This window comes from Colossoma macropomum, unplaced genomic scaffold, assembly GCF_904425465.1.
Source record: "Colossoma macropomum unplaced genomic scaffold, Colossoma_macropomum, whole genome shotgun sequence".
NCBI lineage: Eukaryota > Metazoa > Chordata > Actinopteri > Characiformes > Serrasalmidae > Colossoma > Colossoma macropomum.
In genome coordinates this window covers 12,005,655-12,025,506 of record NW_023494800.1, presented here as the reverse complement: position 1 = coordinate 12,025,506, position 19,852 = coordinate 12,005,655, and the positions used below count along the sequence as shown (strand labels likewise).

Genomic DNA, 19,852 nt, shown 5'->3' with positions numbered 1-19,852 from the left:
ATTCTTAGATGCATCGCGATGCAGACGTGGACGATTCTGAATCGATTCATAAATGTCAAAAATCGATTTTCTAAATATTTAATTTATAACGTAATGTTGACGGAACGCAAAGGGCGGAACCTGGAAGTGGGTAAGTGCAGCGCCCGGACAGTCTAAAAGAACACAACTGGATGAGCGAGAAATCCGACCGGCTCCCTCTGCTTTAAAAGCTTAGGTCAGGAGTCACAACTCAAATGTTAAGAAGAGCCATTTTGTCCTTTCAACAAAAATCAAACCACCTTGGGAGCCGCAACATTTATGTCCAGTATGTCTCAGTATGTGTTAATGTCCTAGTTTAGGCAAAAAAATATGAACGAAAATGCAGACTTACTCTACTCTGCTTTAAGCTTTAGCTACAGCTGCTTTTCTTCCGTCTCCGCCAGAAAACTTTTCCTCAAAAGTTGAATAGTTTGTTGTAAAATGTCTCTCAGCATTCCGCTGTTTTACGAGGCTGAAGTCGCTTCTCACTCGCCAGCTTCTTGCTGAACTTTCCCGTTCCACCTTAAATTCTGACTGAGGAAAATTAGAAAGGGAAGCGTCTTCATCTTCGCAACTTTTTAGTGTTTGAGAGTCTCTCATTGCAGATTTAACGTATCAGGAAACTGTGCTGCTTATAAATGCGAATAAGTCCATTCATCTCCAAATGTTCGTCTGTCTTTCTCTTTTCCTTTTTCGTTCGCTACTCACTCTGTGATAAAATGCGCTGTTATGGTAAAATAAGATCCAGTGGTAATGATGACCACGCAGCACATTATATAGTCTTTAGTGATTTCATAACTTCGGTATTGGTCTCGTGATAGAGGGGGGGGTGGCCAAACAAGAGCAGTGAATGAGAGCCTTCTAGTTCACTTGCCACATCACTTCCATTTGTTTTATTAATAAAAGATATTGGAAGTAAATTCATTATGGATCATTACAAATACTTTGTTTTAAAACTACCAAGTCCTCAGACAGTAGTAGTAGGAAATAGAAATCATGTATAGAAGAAAAAAAAAAGATGCATCGAGATGCATCGATAATCGTTTTATAATCGCATCGCAGCCCTCTGAATCGTAATTGAATCGAATCATGAGGTGCCTAGAGATTCCCACCCCTAACAGATACTAGTACTTCATTTTGGTTTTTTTTACACTGTTGTGAATAATGTTTTCTAAATCGTTTGTTTTTTGCCGTTTGCTCAAAGATGAGTTGTTTCCACAAAAGATACACTTGTTCCGCATCCAGTGAGAATCACACTATTTTAATCATATTTTATTGCTTCCCATATCATCATAGTGACATCCAACAGATTTATCTTTCATCACAATTTATGGTCATTTTGTGCAGCCTTATTAGCTAAAAAAAACAGGACACATGTTAGAGATGTGAGAAATGCTTGCCTTATCTAATGTGCTACAATAAAAGCATTCTTGTATTCATGCATTTTTGTTTTGTTTCCACCTCTTTTTGTGTTTATTAATGGATAAAATGTTTACCTTATGCCAATTGTATTGTGCTTATTCTAGGCTTAGGTTTAGTCTGGGTTTGGGACACCAGCTCTCTATGTTTTACATTTATGTATTTATGTAAAAACCCAAAACAACAACAAAACAAAAACTGTCTGGAGGAGAACAGGCTTTTCTTTCTTTTTCCCCCCCCCCACAAGACAGTCAGTGACTTGAGGTGAGGTTGGGTGATTTCATGTATAATGTGTGTTCCAGGTACAAGGGTCTCCATGTGTGTATTTGTCACATATGGTCAAAACCTTTCAGTAAGAAGGACTGGAACAGTTGAGTTTGCGTTAGGCTAAGTCAGTAGAGGTAGAAACTGTGTAATTCTATGCATAAAATAAACAAGTATGCTTTCTGAAGCTTTTTACCATGATGAGAATGACGTTTCTCTGGGGTCACACAGTTCCCTTCTTCATCCTCCTCCAGCCTGGCGAGGCAGGGTCCACACTTGGAAGAACCAGGTGTGCAGAACTGCCGGCCCACTCTGGCACAGTCAATATGGTCAGGGCAGTTATCCACTACAACACACAAAACACAGAAATGGTACAGCTAAATTACAATGTAAATATGTCTATATCAATTCTGCTCTAATGAGGAAATAATTAGTGCCTTCTACACAGTTTACAGGTCAATGCACCACCTTCACAGAAAAGTAAATACTGGGTATACAGCAGCAGCGAACTGAGACTATTAAAGCTAGAGCTTCTGTTTTGGCTATGAACATCAAAACAGTTTTGACAGTTTTCCATTTATAACATTTGAGCTGTGGGAGAGCTATATAACAAGTAATGGAGTGCATTTTTAAATGAAGTTCCATATTTACATTGCTGCCTGAGATGGTCCTTCTCTCAACTCTGAAAACTGATCTGTAAATGTCCACATTTCATCTTTATAACTAATGCTAGAACGGTTTGTGCTTTAGATATGTAAGCACATTCTTTGTATACCAAAAGAAATATTTGACTGTGATGGTGCAGGTTCTATTCAGAATGAAGTAGGCCTAACTCAGTAGCATACAGCTTCTGTAGCACTGCCTACATGGCAATACTTTTGATATCCTTGTTATTCTTTAATTAGAAAATCTGTAAAATGCATTTGAGTATACAATACAGTCTCACAACATCAAACAAATACAACCATAATTATTGACAATGAATTAGGCAACATTCCCTAATGGGAAGTACAAATTGATGTAATTTGTATAATGTAAATAGCTACTTGACTATTTAGTACACCTCACATATAATCCCATCCCACCAAGGGGTCAAAAGATGATGGTCTGTGAGTGGAGATCTGCCATTTTCCACCATTCTAATCACAGTACTACACACTATTAAATGCCTTAAAGTCTCTGAACCTGTCAGAGTGGCTACAAACTGAAGCTTCTCCTGTCTGTTTCCAAAAACAACCCGAAAAGGACATGTGGTCTGTAAACAGAATCATTAACAGCGCATATCTGTCCAGATATCACACAAATATACGAATGCACACACTGACTGAAACGTCATCGTAACAAAGGGAATTTATTTGAAGGTCAAACAAACTAAAGAGTGACCTGCTGCATAAGGCAGCCTTGCCTTTCAGTAATGGCTAAGCAAACACAACAGATCTCTATATCAGCAGACGAAACCATACAAGTGTACATGCTGGTTAAAAGGAAAACTTAAATGGCAACATAAGTGTGATACCGGATCAGAGCTGGATGGTCACATGGAAGGCAAAGTTTTAGAGCGACAATAACTCCAAAAACTAATGATCTAAACAGACCATACTGGAAAATTCAGGGTGAGCAAGTTAGCATTAAATGTCTGAGTTAATCATACTTGCATTGACACAAAATTTGGACTTAATTAAATGTAAAAATGACCAAAAAAAAGGCTTTATCATTTAAAATGCTTTGATGGGAACAAATGACACTTTTTCACCCATCATGTTTGTGTACTTCTCAGGAAAGTGCTGTAAAATGTTTGTCTTAACAAATATACAGTACTACTGCTTAAAAGAAGTGTAATGGTCAACCCCCTTCACGGTTCGGGACAGTCCTCAGTTTCTGGGCTGTGGTTTGGTTTGTATCACGGTTCACCATGGAAAAATGTACCCAACTTTGAACAATTTTTTTTAAAAATTACACACAAATTTAATGCAAGATGTGCAAATACAAAACACGAGCCTTTTCAAAAAGAGAATTACATAACTTCTGTTTAAATATTCTTCTTTTACAAGAAATTAAAAACAAAAACAAGTAAAATAAATGTAAAGAGCAGCTAGAAGAACAAAACATCAACACTAAATGTGAAATAAATGTAAACATCCAAGAAGTAGAGGAACTGCACCAATCAGCAAGCAAATTTAATTGTATATTGTAATGCAGTTGTGTCAGTATCTGTGATGGTGGTGCTGATTCCCTGTTATTGCACAGATCAATTTTTTAGATTGTAGATTATGGGAGAAATAGAGGAAGAGGCCTCCTCTTAAAGGTGAACTCCACACATTTTTCAAAATGCCTACATAATCAAATCACTGAAAAGTAAACAAAGTAATTGTAAAGTAACCAGTGAACCTACAACCATCTTCTGAGTGTTTTTATGTCATGTGGATAATGGCATAAAAAGGTGCATCTCAAAAAATATGTTTTCTTTGAAGACTTTCATTATAACAGCTTTAAGAACAACACACATTTACTATAAAGCTAAACATGTGCACAGGAATTAAGTAAGTAGGGGAGAACAAGGCACAAGCAAACACTTTGTGAATGAATCTCAGGAAATCCATTTGATGTGAAAAATAAGAAAAGCATGTTCACTTTGAACTTCTTTAACTACATTACAAAATTGTGTTACATGATGGTTACGATGACGCACAGATGAACACACAGTTGTAACACAAAAATGAAAGTTTTGCAATGCCCATCAGGGCAAGGGGCTCTCTTATCTGAGGAAAGAAGCCCTTCATGATGAAACTTGTATCAATTTGATTATCTGAGGATTTCAGAATGTATTATTTTTATATCATTTTAGTTTTTGCATTACTCAAAAACACTGCAATAAATCAAAGTACAATGCTTTATTTTAAGATGGAATTGAAAACGGGTGTCGGTGCTGGGCTATTTCCCCTTTAGTTCCGTCTTGTGTTGAATGTGTACCAGGGTATCAGTTCTGATCTGGCATTTGTCTTTCTGTCTTGCGTCTAAATCTCAAAAGAAATTAGTTCTCTTCACTTGTGCCTCGATAGCTTCCAGTCAACAGACTGCTTTTGTAATCTGAACAGGAACTGTGAGTGACTAACTGAGAGTAAGTGAGTGAGTGTGGTGTGTGATATACGCCCCGCTGGGCCGCCCACCTCCAGCCGTCCCAGGCCCACGTGAAGGTGATGCACAATCCACAACATAACCATCTCGAGACCCAGGCTGTGCACTCAAATCCACAAGAACTGTCTTCAACTTACATCTTCTACTGCACTAACTGACCTTCAGAAAGGTTGTCATCACCAATTACTCACAAGACCACGGCCCACAGAGCAGTTTCTACAAATTCTGCACGACCCTATCTGCTTTAGTTCTCCATTCTGTGCTTTTGTTTCACCATCAAACAGACAGTTACAGTAGCTCCAGTATCTGGCAGCACTGTCCTCCTTTGATCATTCACATCACAACACCTTAGTCCATCAAAAAGAACAAAGAGGCCATTCTGATCAAAGCTAACCGTGATGGACACTTGTGATCAGATGTTTCTTCTGTGTTTTGACAAATATTGGAAAGTGATTTATGATGACACTAAGAGCAGTGACTGTATAAAGTAAACAGGGTCGCTCAGTTCTCCAAAGGGCCACCTAAAAGCACCTCATCATTAATATACAGGACAACATTAATACGCAGCAATATACTGAGACAAGCCTTTCATTTAATTTATTTATTAATTTCCTGGTCATTAAGTTATTCAAGTTATTTATTTTTCACGGTCAAGAAAAGGGTAGAAAACATAAATTTTAAAGAAAATTACAAAAAGAGCATATACAAGCATATTACATATAATATCAGAACAAGCAGTATTTGGTGTGTCCATCCTTTGCCTTAATTCAGCTTCTATTCTTCTTGCTTGCTTTCAATTTTTCTTGCTTGCTTTCAATTTTTTCACACCTCTAAAGTTCAGTCTTAGAATGTGGTTGCATTTCCTGCTTCTCACAATCCAAGTAATCCATATACATTCAATAATGTGGAGGTCTGGACTCTGGAGTGGCCAGTCCATTGTTTTGAAAACACCAGCAGCTTCTTTGTCCGATTTGCAATTTTTTCCTTTTATTCTTGTTTCCTTTTTTCAGTAACAGCTTTTTGACTGCTATACATCCTTTCAAGCCCATAGTGCTGAAATGTCCTCTCAGTGGAAGGATGAAAAGAAGACCTGTGGAGTGGGGCTTGATTTTCTCCTCTCTCTCAAAGACGAAAGCTTTAAGTACTGCTTATCTAAAGGGGACAGTTTCGGTGGCCTACCAGGTCTCACACGGTTGTTATGAGTCTCATTTGGAAACTCTTTTTTCCCCCTCAGATATTTTTTCATTAATTACGTGTATCTCCTCAGATATATCTCATGAAAAATTAATAACTTGTATTTAATGACCAAGGGTTGTAGTGCAGTACAGAAAAAGGAGAAACTGCAAAAGGAGTGTTTTTTACTTCTACTGGTCCATTCATTGTGGAATGATTTGATATAACAGCAATAAGTAAGAACTGAGCTTAAAGCCTATTAAATATCTCCATAGTGCATGTGTCTCGATAATGCAATGGCTTTCAAACTAAACAGTGATCAGAGATACTTTTTGCCAAATGTCTTGTTTTTAACTTCTTGGGGCCAAGTGCCACAGAGAAATCTGCATCTTTGCATTGCCACCTCATCTCGGAAACAGACTGTGTTTGCATATTTCAGATTATTCACTGTGTTATGCTCCCTCAGTGGCACCAAGGGAGCATAACACATAATTACATAACACACAGATAAACAAATCATAAATTAGAAAAGTGAAAAATGAATATTTGAGCCATCTGCTCCTGGCTCAGTAATCATTAACAGAGTGTGATGAAAGCCAACAGTGGCACCAACATTACGGTACACAAGAGCGAGAACTTGATAACCAGGAAATCTTTAGTTATTATTTACTGGTATAAAATATAAATTGGAGTTTGCTGATATGGCATTGATAGATACCATAGGCAGGAAATTGAGGGCAGGAGGGCAGCTCTGTCCCATTGTGAGAGCTTCCTGTCTTTCCTTCCTTACAGGAAATCAATCAGCCTCTCTAAACACACGCCAGCTCTCATCTCAGCTTTGCCCTCCATTTTTGACAGCAGCGATTCCACTAATTTTCCTAATAATCCTGAAAATAGAACCTTTGCCTTGAAGAGATGCAAAAGTCGTGATTAATCCATTTATGCCCAAAAGCACTTAAAAACGTACAATAAGGAAACTGGTCACAGGTTTTTTCTGTTTGACAGAAATAGTTCATGTTTTATGTCAGGCCACTTTTTGGCACTGCCAATCCAACCATTATTTGAACATTACTATCCCTTTTATTTCACATTTTTAATACAGGGAGATTCACTCGAAAAAAGGCCCTGAATATTCTGTTGTAACTCCCGTTAGGATGAAGCAATCTGAACCAAAAAATACACTACATACCTTGACGTATGTGTAATCGATTGCATTACATGCAATGCTGGAAGTGATCTCCGTTTACTGCCAGACACATGAAGGGGTACAGGGGTATGCACCTGGAAGTTGCAAACGGAGGATAAACGCCGGGACGGCTGTCCGGCGCCTACCTCATCGCTCCGATGCAGAGGCATCCTGGCTTGTTCAAACCTCCATATACTGAGGAGCACATTGCATATTGTTTCGTTCAGATTGCTTTGTCCTAGTGAGAGTTTTTAATGAATATTCGGGGCCTCTTTCGAGCGAAAGAGTAGGATATAAGGTAGGGGGACCTAATAAAATGGACAGTTTGCATTGATACAAGATAAGTGTACTTCTGGTAATTCTGTATATAAATGTTTACAAATAATCAGTGTGTATTTGTGTGCATTGTTCCAATTGTCCTAAAACAGAGTGGCTTTCTATTGAAATATACTGGATTCTCCAAGACAGCACACATTAAAATGTTGGTGATTTGTTGTGGTATTGGCCCATTTTATCAGTTCATGAGAAATTATTAAATTGTGATAAGCAGAACAATAAATTTTTTATGAAAATATGCAAAATTAGCAAAAATCGGACACTGTAGTAAAACCATTTGACCAACTTTGTTTTCAGATTTGTGCTCCGAGAAGCTCTAAAGGACGTTAAAAAACTCCAGAATAGGTTAATATTTAGGAAAAAATACATCGATTTGCCAGTTTATTAGTAACACGTACTTTGTACCCATTGTAGCCTTATTATCAGCTATGCTACAGAAAGAGCTCCAGCAGGGGTGTCCAATCTTATACGCAAAGTGTCAGTGTGGCTGCAGGTTTCCAAACAAAGCAGCAGCTGGGAAGCCCATCACAGCAAACTGAGAGGACACAGTGCCAAACAAATGATATTCATTTCTGCTACACCAACTTTTGAAAAAAATCTTTCTTTATCACTGTTTTTCACATTTCTTTTTTTTTCTTTTTTTTACTGTTACACCAACCTGTCCACCTCTGGACTTTCCATCAAAGATTTTTTCCAATATGCTTTTTCAAAATTCACAAAAAAAGAGGTGAATGGGAAAACCTGCTTATGGCAGCTTCTCTGGGCTCAACATTAATGCTTGTCCACTTGTTTGAGATAAGTGAAAGTTTGTGCCAGACAAGTGAATGAATTTACTTCCCTAGTATCCAATGTAAAAATAATGAAACAAGTATAATTTTTTTTTAAAACAAAAATTAATGTGTTCTGAGAGGAGTGAACACTTCAAGAACACTTATTATTTCAGCATATATCTTAAAGGAGTGGGTTCCCCAGAAAAGTAGCTTACCAAGGCACATGTATAGTGGTTAGAAATAGTAAATAAGTTTACATCTTCTTCAGACTTGAAGGGTTTGCTTCAGTGGCAGCAGCTAAGCTAATTAATAAGAATGTTTTAAAAACCTCCACAATGTGGCCACTCGTCAAGTAAAGCTTTGAAATGAGGCAATCAAAAAGCTAATGCTGACATATATAAGCCTAAGAGGGAATGGGAATTTATTCCCACTTGGAGGAATGAATTTAACTGTGTGAGTTACAACGAAGAATAAGGGATGATTTAGGTAAGAAGTAAGTAGCTATGTTAGTTGCTACAGTAACCATCAAACCACATGACGCATGATATACTATAAGCATGCATTTTTTGATAGTATCTTATGGCACTTAGTGTTGTGTTTGCTTTTAAATGCTTAATAAAATAAAATGATATATATATCGTTACATAATACAGAGAGAGCGCCTCTAAAATACTTGCAGAGTTTCCAAAACTAATCTACAGAGACCTTCACAGAAACATATCTGTGGGAATATTGAGTTTTAGATCCAACTGTTGAAACCCACTCCAGCATTTCCATTTGTTCGTCTCTCACATTCACTACTAATTAACCTGCTGGGAAAAGAGTCAGAATGAAAGTGGCTCCAAGTGCCTTTCAAAGTCTTCATAGTTGGATGCAGTAAGATCAACATTACAATACAGATAAAAAAGACATATTTACATTCAGAAATGCTTCTGTTTTATCATGATCGTGTCAAGACTTCAGACAAGGAAATCCGCCAAACCAAGACAAAAGACATATTTACATTAAGAAAAGTTTTCTGTTTCAGCATTGATCGCCTCACGACTTTGGACAAGAAAATCTACCTGTACATACAGAGAATGCGGAAAAAACGACAAGGAAGTAAATCTCCCCTAAAAAAAAAGAAAAAGCGATTTAATAGGCTCTAATCATCATTCAGGTCACCGCTTTATGTACAAATGGCACAGCTCTATAGATAAAACTGTTCCGTCTCTAAAGAAGGGGAACCGGTTTTTAGTGAACTAGACCAGAGTATATTTCTTTCCTTTCCTGTTCTCTCCTTCTCCCAGTGAATGCAAGGCCAGACAAACATTCTAAACTTGGCACTCCCTCTCTGGAGGCTACAGAAGGTTTCTTCTTAAACCAACCCTGCTCTGGGATATTAAAGTGCCCATATCCTACATTACTCCTGTATTTTTCCCCCTGAGGTTTATTTATAATGTTTGTGTGGTTTTATGTACCAAAAACTGTCATAATGAAATCGTAAATGATCCATTTGCAACCTCTTATTAAACCCTTAGAATTAAACAGCCATTTTTGCTACTACAGCTTTGAGACCAATATATGTACATGAGCTCTATTCTGCTTGGCTGCCTCATTCAAGAAGCAGTCTGGGTTAAAACGCTCCTTATAACTTCAGCATGAATGGGCTGAAAACGCAGATATATGTAACGTGATGGCTTGAGTGACATCACAAAAACAGTGAATTCGAAACAGGCTGTTTTCGCAGTTTAGTGCCAATCTGTGTTGCAATTTTATGACACATACAAAATGAGGCAGAGAAAAGCACAATGTATTTGAATCCTGCTGCTTATACCTACAGATGTTTACAAAGATGTTTACATATTTGTTCACTCCCAGGCAAATAAAAGCAGGCTGGTTTGTGTTGTTAATGAAGTGAAGAAAAGTTAGGACATTTTGTAAAGGGAACAAACTTAAATATGACCTTTTAGTGCACAATTTCTATTTATTTGCTGAGTTCAACACATTGCTCTTAAAAAAAAAAAACACTAACACAAAGCATAAAATGTGCCATTACTTTTGCACAGGCCACATTTTATTTTTTGTTTTTTTGCAAGGTGTTAAATTCAGCTTATTTATTTTCACTAAAAAAAGGGATAATTTTACCCAGCCACCCAAACTTTCCCATATGACCTTAAACCAAATTGTATAGCATTATAACAATCATTGTGCTAAACAGCCAGTACTGGAAATGTGCTGGTCTGATTTATGTGGTCATTTAACCCACACAGTGTGAGTTTCAGGTTAAAAATTCATAAAAATTGGCCTTTTTTGACGATAAAGAAATTGAAATCAGCAATAAAAATTCATGATCAGTGCATCCTTAGTTTCAGCATATTATCGTAAAAAAAAAAAAAAAAAACAATATTACTGATTTCCGAAGAAAGAAAATGAATTTTCCAAACTTGTAAGCAGATTCCAATGAGTAGATAAATGTGAAATAATATGATACAGTGCCTGTGCAAAATATAGTTTAATGTATTATCATATCAAGCCTCTTAAGGATCTGTGTAACTGCATCCATACAGCCCAACAAAGCAAAGGACCTGCCACCAACCACACCCACTTTCATTCTAAACAAAACCAATACAGCTTCAAATAACTGTAATGTATAATTCAATTAGCCCAAGAGGAGTTTACAGCTAACCAACAGTTCTCATCTGCCATCGTGTTTTCAAAGACAACAAAAGGGGTATTATTCCCAGAATTGTCTTTTGCTATACTATATTAATGAAATAAATAAGTGATGTAGAGGTATAATAGCGCAGTAGAACTGACATAAAAAGGAGTGCTGCCTAGAGCTGTAGAGCTCCAGCGCAACCATTTAGTTTTACGCAAAGTGGCTGATATCGAGCAGGCCAGTTGTAGGATAATTTGAATATTTAAATTCTGCAGAAGCATTTGAATTGCGTGAGACGATGATGATCACTTGACTCACAAAGTTAACGGTCAAGATGTCTAAGTAAGTCAGGGAGTCCATGCTAATGGAGCCCACTTCAAAACCAAATATCAAAACTCTGTTTTTCCCGTTTTTATGTATTATGTATCTTTTTTTCTCCACATGATAATTTAAGCTGCCCTTTACACTGTGTAAAAAATCTTTTACGGTGAATGGATCAACAGAAATGGTCTAAACTTTACTTGCAATAAAATCTGGTTACATTAATTTACATTAAACAATTTTTTTCTGTCTCCTATTAAGTGACCAATTAAGATACAAGGTTCTGTCAAGAATAAAGAGGAAAAAACAGACAAGGCAAGGCATCCCACCAAGAGCTAGTGTTCTGAAGAGGCTCTACAATGGCACACAATTCAATGCTTCACAAGAAATCTGACCATAAACACACACATCTCTAGGCCAGCCTCAGCCTCTAACTCATTAGCAAACACAATGACAGCACCTCATTAGTGAGAGACAGACACTGGACTGGAGGATACGAGAACCCATTCACCTCTATTATCCCTTGAATGACGACAACTACCAGACCACGTAATGCCTCAGTTATGAGAAATGACTCTCAGGTTTGTGTAACAGGTGCTCCAAGATGAATAGAACAGCATGGAATGAACCTATAAAATAAAATCCTGTCATCTATGTCAATGTTTACCAAAACGCACTTACAGGGACCTGAATGGTCAGCAGTAAGTGTACTATAAGGTTGTAACACAGGGGCGGATGTTTGCTGTGCTTTACTGAATGTTTGGAATGGATTTCAGCGCTCATGTTGGAGTGCGTGTTTATAAAGATTAACCACACTTCAAAAAGGAATGGGGCTGCTGTGAGGCTGGCCACTGCAGCAGAGCAGTGGATAAAGATACATCTGCTCTCGTCTCACACCACAGGCTTTATCTGCGGTACGTGGCAGTTGTACAGACCACTCCAGCAGAGATAAGCCACAGCTCGCATCGAGCGCACAGACGAACAGCTGTGCTTTAAACACAAATCATCTAAGAGGCAGCAGTGAATTAGGTTGGGCAATAAGGCAAATATATAAACATCAAGATACTTGAAATTTTCATGGTATGCGACACACAGGCCTGTCAAAATTAATACATTATCAGTTTTTCTGAGGTTTGCAAACAAGAAATCTTTAATGCAAAGTAATAATCTGCTTTTACATTGTAAAGAGTTGAAATGTTACATTTTTGTTAAGAGATTTCAGCTGTTCAAGTTTAACTTATCTTGTGGTCTGGACTGCATAGGAGTCACTGTGTTGGGCTTATCACTTTATCCACAATATGGTAAAATGTATATCAGGGAAAATGTCATACTAGTCACTTTTACACCGGTTCCTCCTCTCCCTACTGGTACCACCCAGGTGTGGCTACAGTATTTCTGTCTGCAGAAACGGTACTAGTGATTTAGGGGAATTCCAACAATTTAAAAAAATTCTGAATAATTAAATGGTTAAGATGTAAACAAAGTCATTTAGAGTGGTTCGGTGTGAAATGCTTTGTTCTAGAGAAACTTATCAAGTCAAAATTGTACACAGTGGCGGTGATAGGAACAGACGTCTAAAGCATTTAATGCCGCTAAAAGCTGCACCACAAAAAGCTTTTACATGAAATGGTTACAAATATGCTGCCTAATGCCATAAACATTGTTTTACTATAGTTTTATGATAAGCGTTTGGCCTAAAATGAACAGTCATGGTGGTGAGGCACATGCAGGGTGCTATAAGGCAAAATAGTACCTACAGAAAACTCTTCTTCCTATCTTTACCACTATTTTGTCATTGTGTAGGTTCACTGGTGGTTTGCAATAATAAGTAAAATTACTATCTGTGCTGTAGACATTGTGACCCCTGGTTCCTATCACCACCACTGTAAAGAAATTTCACATCAAACCACTCTGACTGGCTTTGTTTAAATGCCAATGATAGAATTTTGCAAAAATTTTGAAAATTGGTGGAGTTCCCTTTTAAGGTAAATCCCTGTGGTTTGTGATAAACATAATGCTCTAGCAAAAATGTAGTGCCACATTAAAAAAAGGCTATAAAAACTGTGGGTGTACTGTTTTCTTTTCCAAATGTATAATTTGTAAAAATAAACTATTCAGTAGGGGACAGGAGAAAATATCAAATAAATCAAGATTTACTTTTACATTTATGTATTTAGAAAACATTGTTCTCCAAAGCAACTTACAGTTTAATCATGTTACAGACGTACACAAATGTAGCATTGGGAGTCTTACTGGTGTTGCACGGCTGCTATGTGGAGGGCAGATGTATTACCCACCACACTACACCAAATGTTGTTTATCGTCTCTCTATAATTGGTATTAATCCATCTTTTATATGATGTATCCAGCTGTTCCGTTCCTAGAAGTACTGATGAAACTCATTATGTGCTTTTCTGTGTATATAATAAGATAATTTTTCATGTTAATGATGATATGTCATAACACTGCTCACTCCTAGTAGTAATATAGAGGCTCTGTTAGGCCTCAGATCCCTCCATTCCCTTGAGACCAGCTGGAACGAGCTGAAAACAGTTGCCACAGCAACACAGCTACCGTTTTCTTGATTGCATCCCTTGGTGAACAATGCAACAATACAACAGCAATCATCTGCAATCTAGTCTAGTGCACAAGAGCACTACTCTTGCTATAAGTGCATTATGAGGAAAGACATCCTTTACCCTGGATAACTGCACTGCAATTGCCAATTTCTCACTCCTGAAAATTACAGGTAGGCTGGTCAACAGATCTGAGGTACACTTGAGTTCTATGTTTACTCTGCACTCTTAACATGTGCCTCTTATTTATGACAGCTTCAAGCCACAACAGCCAGCTGCTGAAAACTGAGCCCTCAATAAGTCATGCCAGAGGGGATTAACTGAGCTTCCAAATCAAAAGAAAACACAGTGGTGGGACAAACCACAGGGATTTACCTTAAAGCCCTGAACCTCTAGTAAAGTTTCTGCAGACGTAAATACTGTAGCCACACCTGGGTGGTACCAGCAGGAATGGGAGGTACTGGTATTAAAGTGACCAGAACGACACTGTCTCCTGATATCAGTTTTACCATATCATGGATAAAGTGATAAGCTCAATAAATGTCTTAAATGCATTTTATATATTAATGTTCCATTCTGAGTATGTTAGAGCATTCAACATAATAAAATTACAACATCTAAAAAAATTTGTTGTGCTTTATAGAGTTCCAATGCAAAGTTCTCACCAAAGGCTAATATGTTAGCCCCAAGCTTACATGCCAGTCACAATACAATATGATGTCTTATTGTTACAGCCAAATTTATAATAAGAATTATGAATACTACTACTACTAGTAATAATAACATTTTTGTCTGGACAGTCAAAATATTGTGATAAGAAGTTCACACTGCCCACCTCTGGCTACCAGTATGACAAAGTTTGGATTTACATAAACCAATATGCTAACAGCACAGTGTAAACATGAATTAGGCTAATACAGGTGACAAACAGTATGAATTAACATACAGCTTAATGAATCCATTGTTTTAAGAAGTAAAGGACCCCACACAGATCAGGTTTTCAGTGCTGTAGGGAGCTTGGTGCACTTACATGCTTGGCTGAGCTGCCTGAAAGCAGGTGTGTGTGATTACCCAGGGCCTGCTCACAACCTGTATACTTAGGCCTCAGTTATAGTAGCTGGGCTTTGTCTCTGGCTTTGCTGCTGCTGCAAAAAGCAAGACCACTCACTCTTATAAAAGATAACAGGGCAGCAGTGGTTTTGGCTCAGGGGGTTATCAGAATAACAGTTAGCACTGTGTAAACCACACGCCTAAATTAAACCAAGCCTCACACCAAGCTGAGTTGCAAAGTAATCTCAAATAGCCTTGCTTTTGTGGTTTCTGACACTGTATGAATACTGTTATCTATAATAATGGACAAAAGTACACTGTATAGCTAAAAACAGTATTAGAAGCCTGAATTTTGTCTGTACTTTTGTCCACTTTCACAGACAACAGTATACAGTGTGAGAAACCACATAAACCACTCTATCTGAGACAGCTGGGTAAACTACAAATTCTAGCGTCTAGGTTCAAATTAGAGGTGGGTGACATGGCAAAAATGCAATATCATGATATTTATTTTTTCTGCCACTTATACCGCAACAAAATGTACCGCCACATTTAAAAATACTTTAAAACTATGAATCCAGGGATTTGTTTTCAACACTTTACATACTGTGCTGCACTAAATCCAATTAAACAGGACTCGTTATTTTATTATTCTTCCTCTGTTGAGCCAAAGCTTCAGAGACGTCGCAAAAGGGGAACACTAGAGTACTCAGCAGCTCTGCTGTTTAAAAAAACACAACATGAGAACTTCATTGCTGAGCCAATTTCACTTTACACATGGGTGGTCAAACTTAATGGTAGGCTTGTTTTTTTTTGCTCTACTTGCCTTGCTCTCCTTATGTGTAGCTTGAAAAAAAAAAACAAATAGGTTCATTAAATCTTCAAATGACCTTCATACCCACCCCGTTTAACTGACTGAACTCTTTCGCTCTACAGCATACAATGCATTACATTACATTATAAACATCTGATACAATGTAGAGGTTACATCCTTTGTCTGAAATAGTAGGTGTTCTATAAAATGTGCAATAGAGTGAAAATAAATGACTGATTAAAGAAATATTTTGTGTATGTGTTTCTGCTCCAAAGGAAGAGTGTCTTCCGGTTTTTAGGCCTAAGCCACTAATCTTAAATGAGTCCAGTGAACCCAAGTCAAGAGAGGCAGACATAGCAGAGCGAGAGAAAATGAGGGCGAGGGAGAGATTGTGCAACTGTCCAGATGTTAGATTTCACAGAGGCTGAGAGAGTGTATGAGAGAGAGAGAGAGAGAAACAGAGAGAGAGAGATAGAGAGAGATACAGACAGAACAGCTCAGGATTATCTGCACTCCTAATCCTCACTCATCTCTCAATCTCTTTCACAGATAAATAACTGCAGATATTGGAGCTAACTGAAACTCTATACGCTTGAACTCTACTGTTACATAATGTCAGAATTTAAGCCAACACTTCGAAATAAGCAGGAATAAATATCTGATACAAAAACAGGCCTTAACACTAGAAATCTAAACAAGGCCCTACGAAGAACACCTGCTCATGCGGCATTTGTTCCTTCTGTTCTGAGAAGGCTTTAGATGTTGGAACATTGCTGTGAGGATCTGATTGCATTCAGCCACAAGAACATTAATGAGTTCACAAATGTTACAAACTCATGCCAAATGTACTGGATGGAGCTCCACTGCTCCACATAGGACTTTACAGCCAGCACTTGGCTCATATTCAGCTGCTTTGGAGTATCTTTTCTGTAGAGATTATATAAGCTTGAACGCACGACTGAACACCCGTGTCAGCAATAGTTAAATTTACAGTGGTTGTGGTAGGAACCAGATGTCTGAAAGAGTTCAATGCCTCGCAAAGCTACATTACATGAAGTTATTACATTAAATGTTATGAGCGTGCTGCCTGATGCCTGAGGCATTGCTTCATGGTAGTTTTACAATAAAGTTATGGCCAAAAATTTATTTTTTAAATATAACCAATATGGAACGGTACAGGCAGGGTGCTGGAAGGCAAAAATGGTACTCAAAGAAAAATATACTTTTTTGGAAGTGGAGTGAGGGTTCACCGGTTATTTTGGATAACAAATAAAACGACTGTTTGTACTGCAGACCTTGTGATTCCTGGTTCCTATCAATACCAGTGAAACGAAACCATAGTTGGTAACTTTGCCTTAGACACACCACGTCGAACCACTCTGAATGACTTTGTTTACATCTCAAAGACTGAATTACGCAGAAAACTTGGTGGAATTCTCCTTTAATACAATCCTCATCCCAGATGTAGTTGCTGTTCACCTGAACTGCAGTGTCGTGTTTCTCCAGCTTCAGCTTAATAAGGACTTTAGCTCATGATAAGAGTCAAGTGCAGTGAAAACAGTGCTGGAGAGAGGAAACACAGCTCCCTATCCAAAAATCCAGACCTGCTTCCTCCTTCATGTTTCCAAACACACTCACAGAACAGGAACTGGGTTTATTTAATGCCTGTTAAGCATCCTGTTGCTGAACAGAAACACATTTTCAACAGGGAATGACTGAAGTGGCCTTATGTTTTTGTTGACCTCAGTTCAGCCTCGTCTCAAGCATAACGTTACACGTTAGAAAACGCAAACCAAACAATAATAGTCTCCATAATTATTCTTATCAGCCTGCTTTCTTTTTCTATACCAGTTTAACACAGTAATAAAAACGAGTTAAGTTAGCACCAGCTACAATTGTGACAAAAAGCCACAATTTACAGCAAAATAACAACAAAAAAGCAGTTAACTAACGTTAAACGTGCTATTTCTCCATCTGACACTTCCTCTGTGATTCTGGAAAAAGCAAAGAAGCTAAACAAATGAATGACAAATGCTGTCCTTACCTGGCACGCTAGCACCAACAGCGGCGAGAGCGAGGCAGAAGAGCAGCCCGGGTAGGCGCCAGGCCCCGGGCAGCCCTCCGCCTCGGCGGGGAAGCAGCATCCTCGAGTCACGCTTCTAGCGGTGAAGAGAGCCAAAGACAGCCGTTCATTTCCCCATCGTCTCACAGCCACAGGAACAACTTTTTCGTCGAGCTTTTCGTCGACAGGTCCGGACTCTGTGTTCCTCCCGCTCTTAAGCCGCCGTCGCCGCTCCAAAGATAGCAGCACGCGAGGAGATTAAACTTTGCGATGATCCTACTCTTGAACGAATCGTTCATTTGAATCGATTCCACTCAACAAATCAGTGGAGCCGATTCACAAGTCCAACTGAGTCGAACTTTTTTGGAGGGTCCATACGGTTACGTCCCCGCAATCACAATTCTTTATTCGCCAATAAAAGGTGTTTTGATTAATCAACGTACTAATACAATCCAACAAAAGTAAAATATTTCGATCAAAATAATGCGAATCTTCAACCATGTCACATTATTCACCAGTGTGTTTACACTGCAAAGAGTGGCACAGTTGCAATGGGTGCTGCGTGCAATTAAATACATCATACGTAGAACAGAGGATGTACTTATGCACATACTTAAAAAGATGGTTCAGTGTTTTTTCAGTAAAGGCAATGCCTACATAGAACAATTTTCTGCTTAAGTGGTTCTTTGTATGGTGAAATGGTTCTTCAGGTGGAGAATATGTTGTATATAGAACCATTTACAAAAGGATTCTATGTGGAACCACATACAACACATGCTCTATCAATCTTAACAACCATTTCATCATGAACTGTTTCTATATAGAGCTCATGATTTTAACTAAAGCCATTGCCTTTACTAAAGAACCATTTTTTTAAGTGTGAACATATACAATATTTTAATAAAACTCTACTGTAGCTAAATCATTTCAACTTACATCATAAAATAAAAATAAAATCATAAAGTACCACATTAAAGACGTGACATTAAGAGTAACCTGCATGTGCTACTTTCTGCAGCTGTCTTTCTCTTTCCTGTTATGTGTTCATGAGTTAGGTGTTCGGTGTGTCGGCTATTTGATTAATTAATATGGACAGAGAAAAGAATCGGTTCAGTGCACCGAATCGAACTTTCCATCACCGGCGGCGTCACAGGACTTAGAGAAAGGGGGCGTGGCTTGTCTAAGAGGCAGCGCCGCTCAGGTGGGCGTATCCTCAGGTGAGCGGACAGATACGGGATGCTGTGGAACAGGTGCACTCTGGGAACGTGAGTATGTGAAGTGGCATAAACTAATCCGCTACCACTCGTTACAGCATCTACATCTTTTTATTATTATTCTTTCTGAAATTTAAAAGCACACAGTGGTGACAAAGTTGACTTGAGCTGCTAAAAAGCTCATTCAAAGGAAAAAAGAGGTTATGCTGCTCCATTTACATCTTCATCTCTCAAAGGCTGCACGTGTAACAGAAGACGTGTTGTGACATAGGTTTTTCTACAATGGGTAAAAAGAGCCTTTTGCCTGTGAAATGACCTGATTTTTCCCCCTCAAATTAATTATCTTGAAATAATTGCCTCAAGATAATTATCCCAACAAAACTATCTCGACATACATAGGGAAAACCTAACATGGCACCAAATCGCCATTCAGGCAGCTCTCCACTCAATATTATGCAAGCCCATTGTCCATTTTTCATCCTGAGATAATCATCTCCAGATAATCAATGTGAGAAAATTCTCAAATCATTTTGCAGGCAGGAGGGGTTTTTTTACCCATAAGAGAAAAACTTGTAATTTTACCCCCATGTCCTTTCAGGGGCTCCGTATTTTTATCAGTCTATAAAGACAGTATAAAAAAATAGGCCATACATGTTACATCGCTAAAAACAGTAGCGACACTATCTTACAGCCTGATTTTTGTCTCTACTTTTGTCCATGTTTGTGGGTAACAGTATGTCATACAGAATCAGAAACAACATGAGTAAGTTTATTTGAGACTAATCAACGTGATATAGTTTGAGGCAAAGGCAGTAATTTAGTTTAGGCATAGACACAGAACACATTTGAAATACTAGCCGTGAAATATTTTTC

At 38.1% G+C, this 19,852-nt stretch overlaps 1 protein-coding gene across 1 annotated transcript in view; it reads right to left on the bottom strand.

The window, feature by feature from the left end:
• The window catches only part of npdc1a (neural proliferation, differentiation and control, 1a), a 34,568-nt gene extending 16,517 nt beyond the window's left edge, over positions 1-18,051 (bottom strand). The window contains exons 1-2 of the mRNA XM_036587567.1: positions 17,748-18,051; positions 1,898-2,047 (exon numbers count right to left, since the gene is read on the bottom strand). Of these exons, the coding sequence (XP_036443460.1) occupies positions 1,898-2,047; positions 17,748-17,847 (250 nt within the window). The 5' untranslated portion in view covers positions 17,848-18,051. The remainder of the gene's footprint in view (positions 1-1,897; positions 2,048-17,747) is intronic.
• Between the last annotated feature and the right edge of the window lie 1,801 nt (positions 18,052-19,852).